The 17,726-nt window shown below is 54.5% G+C and overlaps 1 protein-coding gene across 1 annotated transcript in view; it reads right to left on the bottom strand.

Annotated features, from left to right (window-relative positions):
- The window catches only part of TRABD2B (TraB domain containing 2B), a 221,552-nt gene that overhangs the window by 46,033 nt on the left and 157,793 nt on the right, over positions 1–17,726 (bottom strand). The window contains exon 3 of the mRNA XM_060140120.1: positions 60–206. Coding sequence (XP_059996103.1) covers positions 60–206 — 147 coding nt within the window. The remainder of the gene's footprint in view (positions 1–59; positions 207–17,726) is intronic.

The following is a 17,726-nucleotide window of genomic DNA, read 5'->3' as shown; positions in this document are numbered from 1 at the left end:
GCCTGGCCTTGGGAGCTGGTGTCCCGGAGCCTGCCTGGGCTGGGGGAGGGGAGCCTCACCTGGGATGTGTCGTGGTTGAAGATGACGGCGTTGAGGTCCCCGCAGTTGTAGTGCTTGATGAGGTCCTCGGTGGTGTAGGGTGCCTGCAAGCTCCCGGCCCGCACACTCTCGTGCTGCAGCAGGGTCTGGTTCAGGGCAAACAGCACCTGCGCAGAGGGAGGAAAGGCGTCAGGGCTGTGCTCAGGGACCCTGGCTGAGGCCCCTGACCCCTCCAGGACCGGCCCTCCTCCCGCTGGACTTTGGGGCAACAGGCCTGAAACAGGGTGTGTGAAAAGATGGGAGGGGCCTGACACCAGCTGGTACCACCCGAATGTTCCATGTCTCCCACCCTTCACTCACTGGGCTCTCACCATGTGCAGCCTGCTCTCATCTCCAGCCCTTTGCCCTCACAGTTCCCCAGTACAGCTCTGGGCATCAGTGTCTTATCTAATAATGTGGCAAAGAGAACCTAGCTGTGTCCAGGTTTTGGAATGATGGGCGAGTTTTTCTTTTGACTCCTTTCTTCTCCAGTGCCTAGATGAGTTCTACAAGGAGCACAGACTCATTTTGGAATCAAGAGCACCCCCAAACAAAGCAAAACAAACAAATGAACAAAAAACCAGAAAGCCCATTAGATGTCAAGGCTCAACCCAAATGCCACGTCCTCCAGAAGTCATCCTCACACCAGGCAAAGGCCTTAGGAGCTGAGCCCCCAAGTCAGATCCGTGCTGCCATTCAGCACGTGTTTCCTCCAGCCCCTCTGTGCTCTGGGCCACCGTGCCAGGCCCTGGGGACACAGCTGTGCCCAGCCAGACCTGCCAGGCATCAGGATCACTTGGAGTGCTACACAAAAATCGCAGAGATTCCAGAACTGGAGTCTCTGAGGTGGAGCCCAGGATGTGTATTTTTAACAGGCTCCCTGGGAACTCTTTAGCGGTCCAATTGCTTCTGGCATTTGAGGACCGTGCCTCTCATGGAACGTGCCCTGCCCAAGGCACAAGGCCCTGAGAGATGATCTAAAATGTCCCATTTTAGATGGGGAAACTGAAGCCCAGGAGGGGAGGGGAAGTGGCCAATTCTGCACGGCTGGGACTAGAGCCAGCTTCACACAGCTGTGCATCCCAGACTCCTTTGGCCAACAAAAGGGAGGAGCTTGACCAGTCAGTGGGTTATTTAGCACAGATAGAGGGAAAAACGATTGCAATTCTTGTGCAAAACGCCAGGAGGTGGTCTCGGGCCACCTGTCCTCGTTGTTTTCCCAGCTCCAGCCTCCCTGGCAGTCCTCAGGCCCTGTTCATCCTGTCTGCACACTGTCTTGGACAACACACCCCCAGCCTTAGTCCGCCCACACCAGTTCAGGCCCAAGCCTCTCTCATTGGGTCCACTGCAACCCATGCTCCTCTCTGCAGACTCCCCGCCCCTTCCCACCTATCCCATATTCTTCTGCCTCAGCTATCCTTTAAAAACACAAATCTGATGGACTTTCTTTCTTTTTTTTGCTCAAAACTTTCATGGATGCCTCCTGCCCAGGGGATAAAAGCCTAGCTCTTCACTGGAGCCTGCAAGGCAGCGGCCTGGCCGCTGCTGTGGTCAGTGACCTCGTTTCCAGTCCCTGTGTCTCCAAATGCTAAACTACTCAGCAGTCTTCTGTCTCTGTGCTTTGTACATGCTGTTCCCTGTGCATGAGAAACCTCCCGCCTCCGCTTTCCACTTGCAAATCGAGACTTGGCCTTCCAGGGTCCGCTCAGATGTCTCCTCCATGAAGCTTCCCTGACCACCTGGGGGCTGGGTGAGGCCCCTCCCCAGAGCTCCCACTGTCTCCCTGTGTGGCAGAGTGATATAGTAATGGCCCCAGACCTTAACCCCTCCCTATGTACATACCCTTGGCCATGGAACTCTGTAGCGCCTTCACATTCTGACTCTGGACTTGCTGCATTACAAATGGAGGCCAGCATTACAATCCTCCAGAGCCAAATGGGGGCAGCGTTACACACGTGCTGCTGTCTTTTACGCAACCACATTGCCTTGAGAGTAGCCCAGGCTGGCCTGCTGGAGGGAGGGCGAGAGGCGTGCACGGCGGAGCCCGGTTGCTTCCGTTCTCCCACCAAGGCTGTCCCAGTCCGGCAGACAGCCAGCCGGCTCCCAGACAAGCAAGTGAGCCCAGCTGAGCCCACTGAGCCTGCCTGCCTGCCTGCAGCTGGGCCCAGACATGTGAGGAAATGCTTCACAGCACAGCTGTGGTGAGAGATGAGCTACCCACCCTGCTTCCCTCCAGCAGGGCGTGAACCATAGATTGTAACTGCAGTTTAGCTACCTGTCTCCGCCCTTAGGCGATGAGCCGCTTGAAGACAGGAATTGCATCCTATTTATTTTTGCATTGGCAGAACTCAGCACTGTGCCTGGTAGAGGGTGTCACCCATCCTTCCTTTAGCGCTTTGACACCTGCTGTGGTCAATTCACAGTTCAACGTTGCTCAGTAAGCCCTTCACACTAGCCCCTAGAACTCTGGCATTCTGTCTGCACTTGGAGCACGCTGCCACCACGTGGCAGAAGTTTCCTCCAAGTGGCATTAGCCACGTGGTTCCAGAGCACATAATCTGAACGAAAAAGCTCAGGCAATAGGTACACAAAGTCTGGCTTAAAATACCGTCTTGGGCGACTGGGCCAAGCTTGTGCTTGTGAGATCGCCTCCACCCATCCCCTTCTACTTTTGTTTCTGGTCGGGCGGGAGAGCTGGATTGCACTGAGCTCTGGCAGCCCAGCCTGCTTCCCATAATGAGCTGGCTGGAGATGAGGTCAGACCCCACCACCCCGACTCTGGGCCTTCTCCAGGCTTCCAGGTTCTGGCCACCACCCCTGAAATCCAATCTGCAGCCACCTGGCACAGGGTGTCGCTGGCAGCAGGGTGGCTGGGGATGGATCGCAGCAGGCAGCGGCCTTGTTGCCGTGGACATTGCTAAGGCAAAAGGCACTTCCTCCTGCATAGCAGATGCCTGGGATGAAAGCGTCCAGGCGGGCTGGAGCGCTCTCCCCTCTGGGGGCTGGGACACACAGACTTCCTGTGTCCACACCCTGTGCTGCACACACCTGCCCTGCTGCTTCTCAGCGCTGGCTCCACCTGGCCTGTGCTGAGGTCATCGGCTCGGGCGCCCAGAAGCCCCGGCTGGGGGGTGGGGAATGGCCCCCCGGACCCTCTTAGACACATGGAGTCACTTCTGCAGTCATGTGGCCCTCATGGAGCTGGGAGGTGTTCTAGTGAATGAAGCACGTCTCAGCCTGCAGGGCGCTCAGAACAGTCCTGGCATGTAGTGAGTGTGGAATAAATGCTTGGAAGAAAACAGTTAGACCTAAACCTTCTCTGATTGGAGCTAGAAGGGCCCAGCAGTTTTTCAAACCTTTTGTAGCCATGGAATCCTTTTTTGTTGTTATTGTTTTCCAGAGGAAACTTACTTGGAAATCAAAATGTGTAGCAGATAGAAATGGGAATTGCCCTCATTGAGGTAAAGGAGGCAGGCTGTTTACCTGAAGTCCCCCCGGCTCAATGCCACCCCCGTGACAGGCTCCCAGCACTTCTCTGTGGAACCCCACAGGTGCCCTGGAGCCTCGTTTGAGAACCACTCATCTCTTCATATGCCCTCTTCACATGGAAGAGGAGAAAAGACAGGGGTCCGGAACAGGCAGGATGAAGCTTGCCCCAAGGCCACACGGCGAGCTGCAGGCAGAGCGGGCTCCCTGTTCCCTGACCCCCAGCCTAGGACCTTCTGCTGTGCTCTGGACCGTGTCTGGGGCTGGATTTCCCGAGGTCCACTGGCGCAGTCCACGTTCATCCCCCACACCTTGCCATTTTCTTTCAGGAGCCTTGTGAAATAGCCAGAAAACAGCTAGGGAGAATTTATTATTAACATGCTTAGAGGTAGAACACTGAGATCAGATTATTCAAGAAGCACCTCTAGTGCGGCACAGCCGGGGTGTGGTGGAGCCTGGACTGAAACCCAGCCCGTCACTCCAGACTCCCCTCAACCCCCGTCACAGACCCCGGAGCTTCCCTTGGTTGTGGCACTTAACCCACTGAGATGTCCATTTCAGGTAATTCCCTGTTCCCTGCCTGTCTAGACTGAGAGATTGGTGAGGGCAGGTAGCCTGCCTCTCTGGTCACTGCTGAATAGCAGACATTCAAGAACTATGAGAGGGAAGGATGCTGACCCTGAATCCCATGACCTTCCCCCTCCACCTCCTGCCTCGTATCCATCCTCTGCAATTTGTGAAGCAGTCCTCATCCATTGATTACTAGGGTCACTATGTTTATTGAGCACTTACTATGCGTCAGAAACTCTCTAAGCCCATATTAATTTATCTAACCTTTACAGCAGCTCTAAGGTAGGGCTAGTATTAGCTCCATTTCATAGATTGGGGTGGTGGGAGGGGGCAGTCGCAGCAAAGAGATATTAAGTAAACCACTGAAGGTGACAAGGCTGGAGAGGGGTGGATGTGCATTCAAACCTGGGCCATCCAGCCCTGGAACCTATCCTCTTAGTTCACCACTGCCCTCGGGGCTTCCCTCTGCTCTCCTTGGGAGAGAGCCAGCAGGGAGGTGTCCCTATCCACAGATGGGAAAACAAAGAAGCAGAGGGGAAGGGGACCCAAGGCCACATGGTTTGTAAAGGACAGAGCTGGGCTATGAAATTACTTTTGTCCAGCTCCAACCAGGTTCCCGTGACCAGGACTTCAAAGTAATATGTGCTTCTTCATGTGCATTCTTGGTGCTTCCAACAGACATAGGGAAGTGACACTCATTCATTCATTCAACAAACATTTACTTTCTGTTGATTCTCTGCAGGCATCTGGGGTTGTTGGATTAACTGGACTTGGTTTCCATCCACACGGAGCACCTTTTAGAGGCAGATATGCCAACGGGCCTTTATAGTAGAGGATGGTTGGCAAGTGGGGCCTTCAAAGCCCAGTGTACGGGCACGAATAAGTGCCTTGCTCTGATTCCTGTTTCCCTGTCATTCACCCTGAATCCTCAAGCCTGGCCCTGCTCAGACTCCCAGGCTTCAATGCCTTCTGCTCCCGGCCACTTCAGAATAACAAACCCTCCTCGCCCGTAGCCTCGGTGGCCCACTCTAGGATAATGTTTATGATAAGGCTTTGACATGAAATAACAAACACGGGGTGAAGGCGAGAGCTACCTCACTTCCCCTGGATAGCCGTGTGTGGAGGCCCGGCCACCAGAGCCCCTGAGCATCCTGGTGACAGCCCCCCTCACCGGTACTCGCAGGCCTGCAGCGTCTGCTGAGTGTAGGCCTGGAATTTAAACACATCTTCAAACACTGGCCTTGGATGGAGGGAGGCAGGCGCCAGGAGTGTGGGTACGGGTTTATTGTTCCAGATCCGTCTAGTAAACAGTCCTGGATGGGCTGGAAGGGTGAACACCGAATCCTGTGTTCACTTGTCGGCCCAGCAGCGTCATCGTGAGGAGAAGGCCGGACCCGCTTAGTCAGGAAGGATGTTTGAGACAGGCCTGGCTCTCAGGCTGGGACTGTCACTTCTCATCCACCCCGAACTATAGGGAAGTCACAGCAAAGGCCCCAACCCCCTCGGTGGTGCTTACTGAGCACCTGGCATGGGCCACGGAATGTTCTAGGTCAGGGGATTTAGTCAGGGACAAAGCAGACCCAGATCCTGCTCTCACTGAGCTTATCTGCTGGGGAGGAAACAGAGAATTAATGAAATAATTAGTAAAATGTTAATAGTTAGTATGTGAAAGACACAACAGGAGTTCCATTGAGCTGGAAGTTCAGACTGCCCTCTGTCGCTTTGGGGTCCTCATGTCTCTAAACCGACAGGCAAAGCTGGGAGTTACTGGGCTGGCTGGGGGCCTGGTCCTGACGACCAAGGGGGAATTGGAGGTGAGGGAGAGCGTGTCTGCGGCGTACGATATACCTTAGGGCGTCTCAGTATTACCAGGCCCTGTGGGTAACTAACGTCAGTGGGAAACTACAACGACCCAGTGTAGGCAGCCTAATGGCCCAGACCCTTCAGGAATGAAGGTTTGGGTCATCCCACCAGGTAAAGAACCACAACTAGCTGAGGAGCTTGCAGAAGGCAAAGGGAATAGGTAGTGATGGGGGTAATAGAAGAAGGTAGTTATAAATACCAGCTCCGACCACGTGACCAGTTACAGAAACAAGGACTCTCCTTGTCTGGAGTATTTCTTCCTTAATTTGTTAAGAATGTGTGTGTGTTTGTGTATAAAATCTCCTGTCTCTTCTTTTCCTTTTCTTCTCTCCTATCAGGTAACATAAGACATACTGACTTTATACCATAGTGTTTAAGTATTGTTAACTCGAGTACTCTTAAGTATTGCATTTAAGTTATGGTACCTCAAGGAGAAAAGTAAATAAATACCGCCCAAAGACTTTGCATCCTCTTTTGGGGAAGGCACTAGTGCGTTTTGGTTGCAGGCAGACTTGTAATTGTTAGGCATAAGTGTGACCTTGTTATTATCTACTTGAAGATTAAGTGTGATTTGAGGAGATACAGTAGGAACACCAACTTGACAAGGGGTGGACTTGTGATGGTTAATTTTGCCGACCTGACTAGGCCATGGTACCCAGATACTTGGTCAAACATTCTAGATGTTCTTGTGAAGATAGTTTTTAGATAAGATTCACATTTAAATCAGAAGGCTTTGAGTCAAGCAGATTATGCTGTATAATAATTGGATGAGGTGGGTCTTATCCAATAAGGTGAAGCCCTTAATAGATAAGACCAACCTCCCTGATGAAGGGAGTCTGCCAGCAGAGTGACTTTGGACTTGAACAGCAGCGTCAGCACTTCTTCCCTGGATTGCCAGCCTGCCAGCTCACCCTGAAGATTTTGGACTTGCCAGCCTCCACAATGCATGAGCCAATTCCTCAAAATAAATCAATCTGTACATATATATGTCTACGTCTGTCTATCTATCTATCTACACAAGCTATTGGTTCTGTTTCTCTGGAGAACCCTAACAAATACAGTATGTTACAAAGAAAAAAAGAAGCAGAAAAGGAGGGCGGAGGTGATGAGACAAGGGGCAACGCAGGTGCAAAGGCCCTGCGCATATGCAAAGAGGAGCAGAGGTCAGGGCGGCTGGAGCCGAGTAAATAAGGAGAGTGATAGGAGATGAGGTCAGAGTTCATTGGCATGCCAGGTCCCATGGGCCACAGTAGGGATGTTGAGAAACCATCCCACACCTTTCAGAGAACGGATTGTTATTCCCACATGACATATGAAGAACCTGAGGTCTTGAGGATGGTGAAAGTACTTGCACAAGGTCTCACATTGAAGAACTGGAGCTGGAATTCAAACTCAGGTCCAGCTGACAGGTGCTGGGTTCTTTCTGCTGCCTCTGGGCCTGGCCCACCAAGCTGCCTCCACCCAGCCACTGGTAGGAAGAACAGACAAACAGACAAGTAGGGGCCAGTGTGTGAAGCCCAAATTCTGAGTGGTCAGCTGGGAAGGAGGAAGGGTGCTAGGACCTCAGTCATGGGGCCTGCTTAGAGCTGACATATGAGGAGAGGAAAGAGGCCACCTGGCCAAGGAACCCCACCTGGAACATGGCCTCCTGCGCTGTTTCTTCTCTTTGCCCTGCCTCATCGTTCGGCTCCAGGCTCGTGCTGAACTCATCCTCCCAGCCTCAGGACCACCTCCCTTGCTCCCCCATCTGCCTGGAACCCTCTTCCACCCACCAGCTCCCACTCCCCTTTCTGCAGAGGTTCCCTTCTCAGGAGGACTTCCCTGGACCATGGGCCGGGCAGGTCCCCCAGAGCACTGTCACTTCCTGGACCGTTGCGCTCACCCTGCTTCATTGCTATTTAATGCTCGTTCTTCCTGCTTGATGGTGAACCCTCCAAGGGCAGGCAAATTGCCTTTCTTGGTCGTGGCTGTTTCTCCAGCAGAGGGCACAGTGCCTGATACTTACACAGTAGATGCTTGAGAAATACTTGTAGAATGAGGGAATGGATGGATGGGTGAAAAGCTGGACCACTCACCCCAGGACCCCATCCTGAGCAGCTCCCTGCTGGAACCCAATACCTCCAGGCACAGAGGTGGCAGCTGAGCCCCCTGGACCCTGGGCCACGTGTCTGTCATTCCCGAGGTGGGCTGGGGTGAACGGCAGCTCTGCTTCACAGGAAGGTTTCTCCAGCCTGGGGGAGATTTCCTCAAAGGTTAGAGCCTGCCAGGCTCTGGCTGAGGTTTATTTATTCATCCATTCTCCTTGTTCCATTGACAGCACCAAAGCAGTGCTGACGACTTCCCCGCTTCCTTCTCAGTATGTTGAGTCCCCCGCCCCCGGCCCAGAATCCTGTCTCCGGACACTGCACCACTGAGTAGCAGGCCACCAAATAAACACAAGGTTTCCTGGAGCCGGGGACTGGCAGGTAGGACCAGAGCTCCCATCTCCAACTGAATCTCCACCACAAAGCCCTGGGCAAGCCATTTTCCTTCCCTGGGCCTTGGTTTTCCCACCTGCGAAAAGGACCAACTCACACATTCATTGAATAAATACTTATTGACCACGTCTGTACCAGATACTCTTCTACACCCTGAAGGGACAGCAGTAAACACAGCAAATAAAGATCCTTGTCCTAATGGAGCTTTCATTCCAGTAGGAGGAAGCTGACAATAAACAAAAATAACCGGTAAAATATGTTAGAAAGTGATGGCTGTTAAGGAGAAAATAAGGCAAGGGACATAGGAAGTGTCTGTGTGTGTGTTGGGGGTTGACATTTTATATAAGATGCCTGGGAAAGGCACAATGAGAAGTGACATTTGAGAAGAGATCTGAAGGAGATGCAGGAGGTGGTCATGTGAATATCTGAGAGAAGGAAGGATGTTCTGGGCAGAAGGAACAGTAAGTGCAAAGGCCCTGAGGCAGAAGCGAGCCTGATGTGTGTGAGGAGCAGGAAAGAGGCCAGCATGGTTGGGGAGGAGTGAGCTAAGGGGAACTAGTCGATGAGATCTGTCTCAGGCAGAGACCCAGCAGCAAACAGATGGTGCACTGCCAGTGCAGTGAGCTCCAATGAGGTAAGTTCAACTGAAAGGGTGATTGAAGCACACTGAATGATGGGAATATTCACAGAGGTGTGGATAGGGCACGGTGGAGCGTGGCAGTGGGAAGCTTTCCTGCCCCTAAGCCTTAAAGGGAAAGGGTGGGGGTGGTCAGGGACCTGAACCCAGCCAGAGCCACGGCCGTCAGAGGGGACCACAGCTACCGCTCCACGGCCTGGACCATGGTGGCCAGCAGGGAGGAGGGCGTGGGTGGGGGGCAAGAAATATCCCAGCTTCCTTGCCCTCCTGCCTGTTCATCCCCTGCAGCTTCCCACTGAAATCAGGATAAGGGAGGCAAGGTGACGCTGTATCACTGCAGGGCTCAGAGCTGGGGGAACAGAGGGTCGATCTGGAAAGGCAAGGGGGATTTCCAGGACGCAGTCAGAAAGGTAGGGCGGGGCTGGTGGGGAGCATGTCCCGTGGGGCCTGTGGGCCTCAAAGGCCTCTGGCTTCCCCCAGGGGGGATGGAAAGTCCCAGAGAGGCTGAGCAGAGGTGGCTGCAGTAGCTATGTTGACATGGAATCCGGGGAGAGAGGCGTGAAGCAAGGAGATGGGACTGAAGATGAGAAGGCAGCTGTCTTCCTCCTAAAGGGGAATCTCTGAGCACGCTCCCCCTCCCCTCCCCTTACCCTGTCCCCAACCCCAGCCACAACCCAAGAACTTGGACTTGGCTTCTAGCGCAGACGCTGCCTGCTCCGTGGACGCCTACCAGTTGGACGTCGGCGATGCGGCCACATCCTCCAGCTGCCGTGCAGTGTGGGCTGGCTGGCCTTCCGTGCTTTCCTGGGCGGGCAGCGCAGGCTGACTCACCCTAGCTTTCTTTCCTTCTTTTCTCTGGATGCCTAGTTTCTCCACCCAAAGACCACCCTTAAAGATCCCAGCATTCCTCTTCTGTCCTTCAAGTCATGCCAGGAAAGGCTCATAAATCCGGAGCCACCCACAGGAGGAGATTAGCATTCTGCTGGGTAGGGAGGCTAACAGCCGGGCTGAGGCAGGGGCTGGGCTGGGGGTGGGGACAGGCCCAGAGGCTTGGGGTCTCCAGAAAGGGACTTTGTATGGGGTCTGCCCTGTTGGACGGCAAAAGGGTCCCTTGCTCTTCAGTTTTAGGCACAGGTAAGACCCAGGGAGGCTGGAGACCTAGATTCTGGTGCCGTGGGCTCTGACTCCAGACCAGTTGTGGGCCCACTTTCTGGTCACAGGTTCCCCCTCTGAGACACGAGTTTGTGGGAGTACTTCTCAGCTCTGCTTGTCATGTTCTATGAGCCCAACATTTTGGGACGGTGACACTCCACCATGTCATAATTTAAACTGTCTACGGTTCTAGGCACTTGGCACATGGAAGCTCACTTATTCTTTTCTTTTTTTTTTTTGGCGGTACGCGGGCCTCTCACTGCTGTGGCCTCTCCCGTTGCGGAGCACAGGCTCTGGACGCGCAGGCTCAGCGGCCATGGCTCACGGGCCCAGCCGCCCCGCGGCACGTGGGATCTTCCCGGACTGGGGCACGAACCCGCGTCCCCTGCATCAGCAGGCAGATTCTCAACCACTGTGCCACCAGGGAAGCCCTCTCATTTATTCTTTATAACAGCCCTGTGAGGCCAACGTTACTGACCCCATTTTACAGACAGGGAAACCAAGGCTCAGAGAAGTAGGTGACATCACATGCTCCCCCACTGTTAGGGCTACGTGGCCCCAGCCTTAGTGCGCCAAGCCCTCCCTGACCCTGGGGTCAACTATCTGTCATGAATTTTTCTTTTGCTCCCCAATAATCACTTCTGATCTCCTAAGTTGAATATACACTGTGAATAGAGGAAAAAACCAAAATGTATCAGAAAGTCCCACAGAATCATCTAGGCTGGCCTATTTCCAGTTATAAAGCTTTGAGGAACTTCAAGGTGGTGGATGAGTTGAAGAGAGAAACAGGTAATTATAAAACCCAGGGGTAAGTTAATGATAAAAGGGAAAACCAGGGGTCTTTGGGGTCGCAGAGGGGGTTTGTGATGCAGCCTGGGAGTTGGTGAAGGAATCAGGCTTTAAGCTGGACTGTGCAGGATGAGTGGGGTTGAGAGAAAAGCGTGTTCAAGGCAGAAGGGCTCGGAAGTGCATGATGTGTTTAAGGGCGTGTCAGGAGTTAGGCCCAGAGGGGACCTGGTGGCGAAGGGCCTTCGGTCTCAGGGGGAGGGCTCCATGCTCCACCCAGCCCTTCTCTGCTGGATGTTCTGACAGTGGGCCGGTCACCTGTGGAGGCGGAAATAGCTGGGGAACCACAGATGAGCAGACTGAGACTCTCAGAGGGACAACGGTCTACTCGGCAGGCAATCAGTTGGCGGTGCCCATGGTTACCATTATCATCATCATTATTGTGAAGCGGCTGCATGCATTGGTTGGCAGGATGTAGTTTTTATTTTTCCTGCTGTCTCAGACCTGCCTGCTGACACAGCTGCCTAGACTTCAAAAGGCAAGTCTCCATTTTCATTTGCAAAATCAGTATGAAATTCCTAGAGGGCTTGTCTAATTCCTTCTGGTCTGACCACACAGCAATTACCAATTTGCAAGGAGTTGGGGGGGAGCCTCCCAAGCCCTAGCAGGGAGGGGACCTCTGTTTGCCTGGGGCCTGGGCAGCAGCTAGGGACAACGGATTTGGGGTGGGCAGTTCCAGGTGGCCTGGGGTGGGAGGTCGGGGGCGCCGGCTCCGTGAGCACTCCGTGCCGATGAGTGAAATTGTTTCTCCGCTAAGTCACAGGCTACGAGTGCCTCGGAGACCAACCACATAGAGCAGCAGAAGGGGCAGGGCTCTGACCCTGACTCAACTCTGGGTCCTGCTACATGCAGGCTGTGTGAGGTTCCCATTCTGGTGATGTGCTGCCACGGGAACATGGGCTCCTCTCCAGGCCTCCGTTCACCCATCTGTCAAGTGGGGAGAATTGTACTTGTCTGCCCCGCCTAGGGAGCTAGCACTCTAAAAACCTTGGAAAACGTTCCTGTCCTTCCTCAGGGAATTTTAAGAAGCTTCTGTTCCCTAAGCGGCAGTGGGGCAGCTCTGAAGGGGGCAGGAGCCAGTGTATGTGGATTATTCCCATTCACCCCTCAGTGATGAATATGGATTTGTGCCAGGCCCAGTGCTGGGTGCTGGGGCCATGCAGCCACATCAGCACCACTTCTAAACTCAAGGAGCTCAAGGTCAAGGGTAGGGTGGAGCGCGGCAGGAGGCACCCAAGGAAGGCTTGCAACCAGATGCTAACATCACTTGTGAAGCTGGGCACAGGGACGGACACAGGGCGGTGGGAGCCCAGCGGAAGCGGGGCTCAGCCAGCCAGGGGAGGGCCGCACACGGGACTCCTGGAGGAGGTGCTCTGCAGTGATACCTTGTGGGAGCACACGTCTACCACTCAGAAGAGAAAGAAGAGGAATTCCAGGCAGTGTCAAAGCCCACGTAAAGGCTGGGTGGAGCTGGCCAGTTCGGGGAAGTGCCGAGGACCCCCTGGTCCAAGCGCAGCGTGTGTGGCTGGTGAAGGGCGTGAGCTGGGATGGCAGCAGGGAGCTGGGGTGAGATCCGGAGCTCAGGCTTTATCAGGACTGTGGGAAGCCATGGAAGTTACACAGAAGGGAGCGACCAGTCAGACTTTCGATTTCGAAGCTGCCCTCTGGCTCCTTCACTGAGAAAGCATCAGAGGAGCACAGGTTACAGGCAGGAGACAGTCTTAGCCCTCTTGGGGCTGGGAGAGGTGAGGGGGCCCCACCTGGGCCTGGGGGGCTTTGGGGATGCATGGAGGAAGTGAAAGCAGGCTAGAATTCCAACTCCTTTCTGGCTTGGTTGTTCTGGAAGCCTACAACTCAGGACTCTGAGTCTCTCCCCTTGCCCACCACTGGCCCATCTCCCCTGCCCTGAATTTTGGGGCTGGGTCCTCACTCTCTCTTCTTCCACTCCAGGAAGCCTCGAGCCCCACTTGGGGGAGCAGCTGGACAGAGGAGGAGCCGGCCCTGAATGGCAAGAGGAAAAGCCTGGGACTGGCACGGGACCTGCAGCCTGGAGGGCCCAGGGAATGGACACTCTTGCTAGAGTACATCAAAGGCAAAGCTGCATAGAACTTGGCCTCACGGACAGAACTACAATACAGTCCCAAGCGCTCCGGCTTTTTGCCTGTTTAGTCACAGGAGGCAATTCTTGGCAGCAGGACGGGAGCGTTGGAGACTCTGGCTCTGCCAAGGGAATGTCGGTTGAGGGAGGGTCTTTAGATCCTGCATGGGATCTCATTGTCTAGAGAGGATGCTGTGGCCCAGAGAGGGCAGGAAGGTGCCCAAGGCCACACAGCAAGCAGGGGGATGCAGACTAAGACAGGAATGAGGCTTTACTTGAGCACTTTGGGTCTCTTATGCCCCCTTATCCCTTCCTTCCCCCCCGCCACAGAAAAGGAAAATGTTTTTAGACCGGAGGCAAAAGAATGTGAAGTTGAAATCTGAGCCTTGGGTCTTGGGTAAAGAATACAGAGAAGTCAGACATATTCTGGATGAGCAGAGATCTGCTTACCCTGCAGACGGGAAACACTCGGGGCTGTCCAAGGCCTCCTTCTGCGCAGGTCTGACCTGGGAGGGCAGGCCGAGTGTGAGCCGATGGGAACAGAGAACGCCTGCCAACACTGCTAGGTAAAGGGCCGATCTACCACGGGCAGAGGAGGAGGGCTCTGCCTCATAGCTCCCTGCCTGCAACCTTCTCTTGGGGCCTCAGGTCCATGCTGGCATATTCCACCGCCTGGCCTGGACCTGCCACCAGGGCCCTGACAGACCAGGGGCAGGGGTTCTTGCTGGCCCCCACTTGTCCACACCCACACCCTTCCTGCCCCGCCTAGAAGCTCACCTCCTCCAAGAAGGCCTCCCTTCAGCTCCAGTCTTTGTCTTCTCCTTCTGTGTGCTTCTGCAGTTGAGAAGGGCAGCAATAGGCCAGAGTTTCTTTCTGCCTTGTGGTGTCTGGGGCTCTAAGAGACCGTGGGCTGTGTAAGAATGTGTGTGTGCACGTGTGTGTGAAAGGGAGAGATCAGATGGAGACAGAGATTGATAGATGATCGACAGATTCAGGACAGGTGTATGGACCGCCCTGCGCACTGTGCACGTCAGTAAGCGTCCTAACCTGACTTACGTTCACACGTGTAACAAAAGTCCCCTCTATGCCAGGCACTGTGCAGGACTCCCAGGAAGACTCAAATACATGTGATTTAGTTCTACTCCTTCCTGACACCAAGGCGCCCCGTCAATCATTCTCCACGGTTCAGTCTTAATGCTGGTCCACCAAGGTCCTCTGGGATCTGGCCCTTGCCATTTTGGGGGCTGCACCCTCACCCCCCTGCACTCTCTTCCTGTTGCTTTTATTTCCGCTTGCTGTTGGAGGGCACTGCAGAGGACGATCTTGGACCTTGAGGCTCAGGATCCGGGCCGTACCCGGTACGTTGAGCATCCCTGACCTGACGCGTGCCCACTGGTTCTGGGCCTAACGGGGAAAGGGGATGCTGTGTGTGGGCGTGATCTTTGATAACCATAAATGAGGTCACAGCTCTCCCAGGCTCAAATCCTCCTTGGCTCTGCTCTGTTCTAGGCATAACCTCTGACTCCTTCAACAAGCCTCCCAGCTCTGCATGGTGGTCCTGCCTGCCTCCTCGGACTCACCTGGCTTCCTGCCCTCCCCGCTCTGTGTTTTCCATATGCTGCCTTGACAGGTTTTATTTGAATGTGTTCTTTTGTTCCCCCTTCAGGGCCTTTGCACAGGCTGGTCCCTCTGCCGGGTGTGCTATTCCTGTCGTCCCTCTCTTTTTTGCCCCATTAACTCCTACTTATCTTTCAGAGAGTGGTTCAAGCGTCACATCCTGAAAATGTCTTCCCTGATGCCCAGATCAGTCCAGGGGCCCCCATTCAAGTCTCTGCTGCGCCCTGTACTCTTTCTTCAGCATACGCATAACAGTCTGCTTCATATATTGACATATATAATCATTTGCTTAATGTCTGCTTCCCCTAATAATAATTTTAACTACCACTGATTAGCCACTTGTTCAATACCAGACACTGTACAAAGCTCTTTACAAATATGATTTCATTTACGTCCCCAACAACCCTCGGAAGTAGTTACCATTTTTATCACATTTTACAGATGAGGCAAAGGAGGCACAGAGTTGCTAAGTGACTTGCCTGAGGTCACACAGCCAGTAAGCGGTGGATGAATCAAGACAGTCTGGCCATTTTAGCCACGTGCCAGTCTCCCGCCTGCTGCTGTGGAGACATGATGAGGGTGAGGACCATGTCTTCTCTGATCATCCTCACATCCTCAGCACCTAATCTGGGACCTGGACTCGCAGCCACCCACGAAAGGGAAGGAAGGAAGGAGAGGCTGGGGTGCCAGCTGTTGGAAAGCCAGCCAGGAGCAGCCTCCAGAGGCCACGTCTTCCCTGCCTCCTGGCTCCTGAATCAGGGAGAGCTAGTGTTCAAAACCAGTAAGTGCGTTTTTGCAAAAGAGATGGGGCAGGCAGAGGATGGAGACGTGGAGCCAGAGCTGGGCAAAGGCCCAAATGTGGACCAGAGCCTTGGGGTTTGGAGGGGCCTCAGAAATCGTGCAGCCCCGGGCTTCTCAGCTGCGGGGTTTCTTTTCAAAGTCCACTCCCTCCAGGGAGTGTCTCCCTGGGGATGTGCCGCAGGTCCAGGCAGAGGGCTTGTCGGTGTAGTGGCAGCGGCTCATCTCCCGCCCACAGGCCAGGCCATCGCAGGGCGCCGACATGGACCGTGGAAAGGGCTCTCTTCTACAGTCCTAACGTCTGTCTCCTGGAGGCTTTCCCTTCCGCTGGAGGAGCTGAACTGCTTCTGAGACTGGCATCTGTTCTGGAGATGAGGGCTCAGTCCCTTCAGGGGACACAAAGGGGGCCCCTCGCCGTCCCCCCTTTGGCCGCACCCAGGCCCTAGCAGCCCGCGGCCCAGGAGCAGGCCTGGGAGGTCAGTAAGCCTGGGAAGCTTCCCCCCAGCTCCCCGGCCCCCCTTTGAAGGGGATCAGGTTCCCCCACAAACATAATTGAACAAAAATATGAGAGAAAAGGTCTTTGTTCTCCCATTTACAGCGTCAGAAAATATGTAACAAATTAGCTGTTTATGAGGTAAGAGAACGGGGCTGTGCGCTGTGGCCAGGAGGCATGGCTGCCACACAAGGGGCCCTTTCAGCACACTGAGTGCAGGCGGCAGCCCAGCTGGGAAGGACAGCTCACCGGGCCTGGCACCGGCAGGGCAGACGGAGGCCCCACCTGACCCCTGGCTTGGACGGGGTGAAGCTTGGTGAGTGGGCACAGGGTGCCAACCAGTCAACAAAGAATGTGGCCCTGGGAAGGGCCGGGCAGCCGGGGGCCCTGGGGAGGCCTGGCTTCCCAACCCACCTCTGACCGGCTCCCCCGAGTGACCCCGCTGACTCCCTCCCCTGCTGGGGACCTGCGTCTCCACCCTGAACAGGAGGGCCTGTCCGATGCTCTCGGGGCACACGTCCACCTGCAGAAAAGCCTGGCTGATGGCTTCCCTGCCTGTTCCTCTGAACCTTAGCGGTGGGGAGGTGGCTCTTGGCAATGTGCAGGAACTAAAAAATCAAAATATCTTTGATTTTTCTTCCAGGGTTGGATCAAAAATTCCATCTGAAGCACCAAACAGAGGATGTCGTTGAGGCCAAGGAGAACCAGTGAAGGGGTGGTTGGTGGAGCTGGAAGCAGCCTCCTCAGCGGGGAGAGGGGAGAGGGGAGAGCGCTTCTCTCTTCAACCTTGCCTTGGCCGTTATTTGCTTCACCAGCGTGTGGAGAACAGCAAGGGGTGGGCTGAGAGCATCTGGAAGGAGCTTCTCCGGGCTCTCCTGCTTGGTGATTCTTGGAGTTGCGATTTCACACGCCTTATTTGTCCTACTGTGGTCTGATGCCCTATGACCTTGGCTTTGGCATCTCCATCTCACGATTCGGTATTTCTGATTCTGTAGTTACCATGCGTTCCTGGGGCCTGTGTTTCCCCCATGTCCTTCACGCTGCTGCAGGGCTAGGCACGTGGCGGGCCAGTAAACACCCTGCAGGAGTGCGGGGCTGGCGTCTCCCCTGCTGCAACCCGTGTCTGGGACCCTCAGTCACACTGCCTGTGCTCACGCTGGCCTGTACTTTCCTCTCCAGCCTCACAGGGGTGGGAGGCTCATGACGGCCCCAAGCCTCTAAGAGCACATGCCAGTGAGATCATGGGTCCATGCCCGTCTGGTGTAAGGAATCCCCGCGAAAAGCGGGGTGCTAATCTCCGGCATGAATATCCTGCGTGTTTTGTCAGCAGGCACAAACACATCGCCTTCCTGGATCTGATTTTATTTATTTTGATTGGATCTTAACAGTTCTTCACAAGGCTGAAACCGAAGCTGCCTGAAGTCCCTGGGAGACTTGCTAAAACTTCAACTGCACCCAGTTTAGCAGAGCAGCTTGAAAGTCAATCAGCGGTGAGGGACAATCTGCCTCATTATTTCCAGCCCTGGAATCCGGCAGCAGATGGAATTCTGGGTCTGGTGTGGACGCGGCCCAGGGCGAGGAACACGGCAGGGTCTGTCGCCTCCGGCTATG

This window comes from Lagenorhynchus albirostris, chromosome 2 (genome assembly GCF_949774975.1).
Source record: "Lagenorhynchus albirostris chromosome 2, mLagAlb1.1, whole genome shotgun sequence".
Lineage (NCBI taxonomy): Eukaryota > Metazoa > Chordata > Mammalia > Artiodactyla > Delphinidae > Lagenorhynchus > Lagenorhynchus albirostris.
This window is presented reverse-complemented; position numbering and strand designations above follow the sequence as displayed.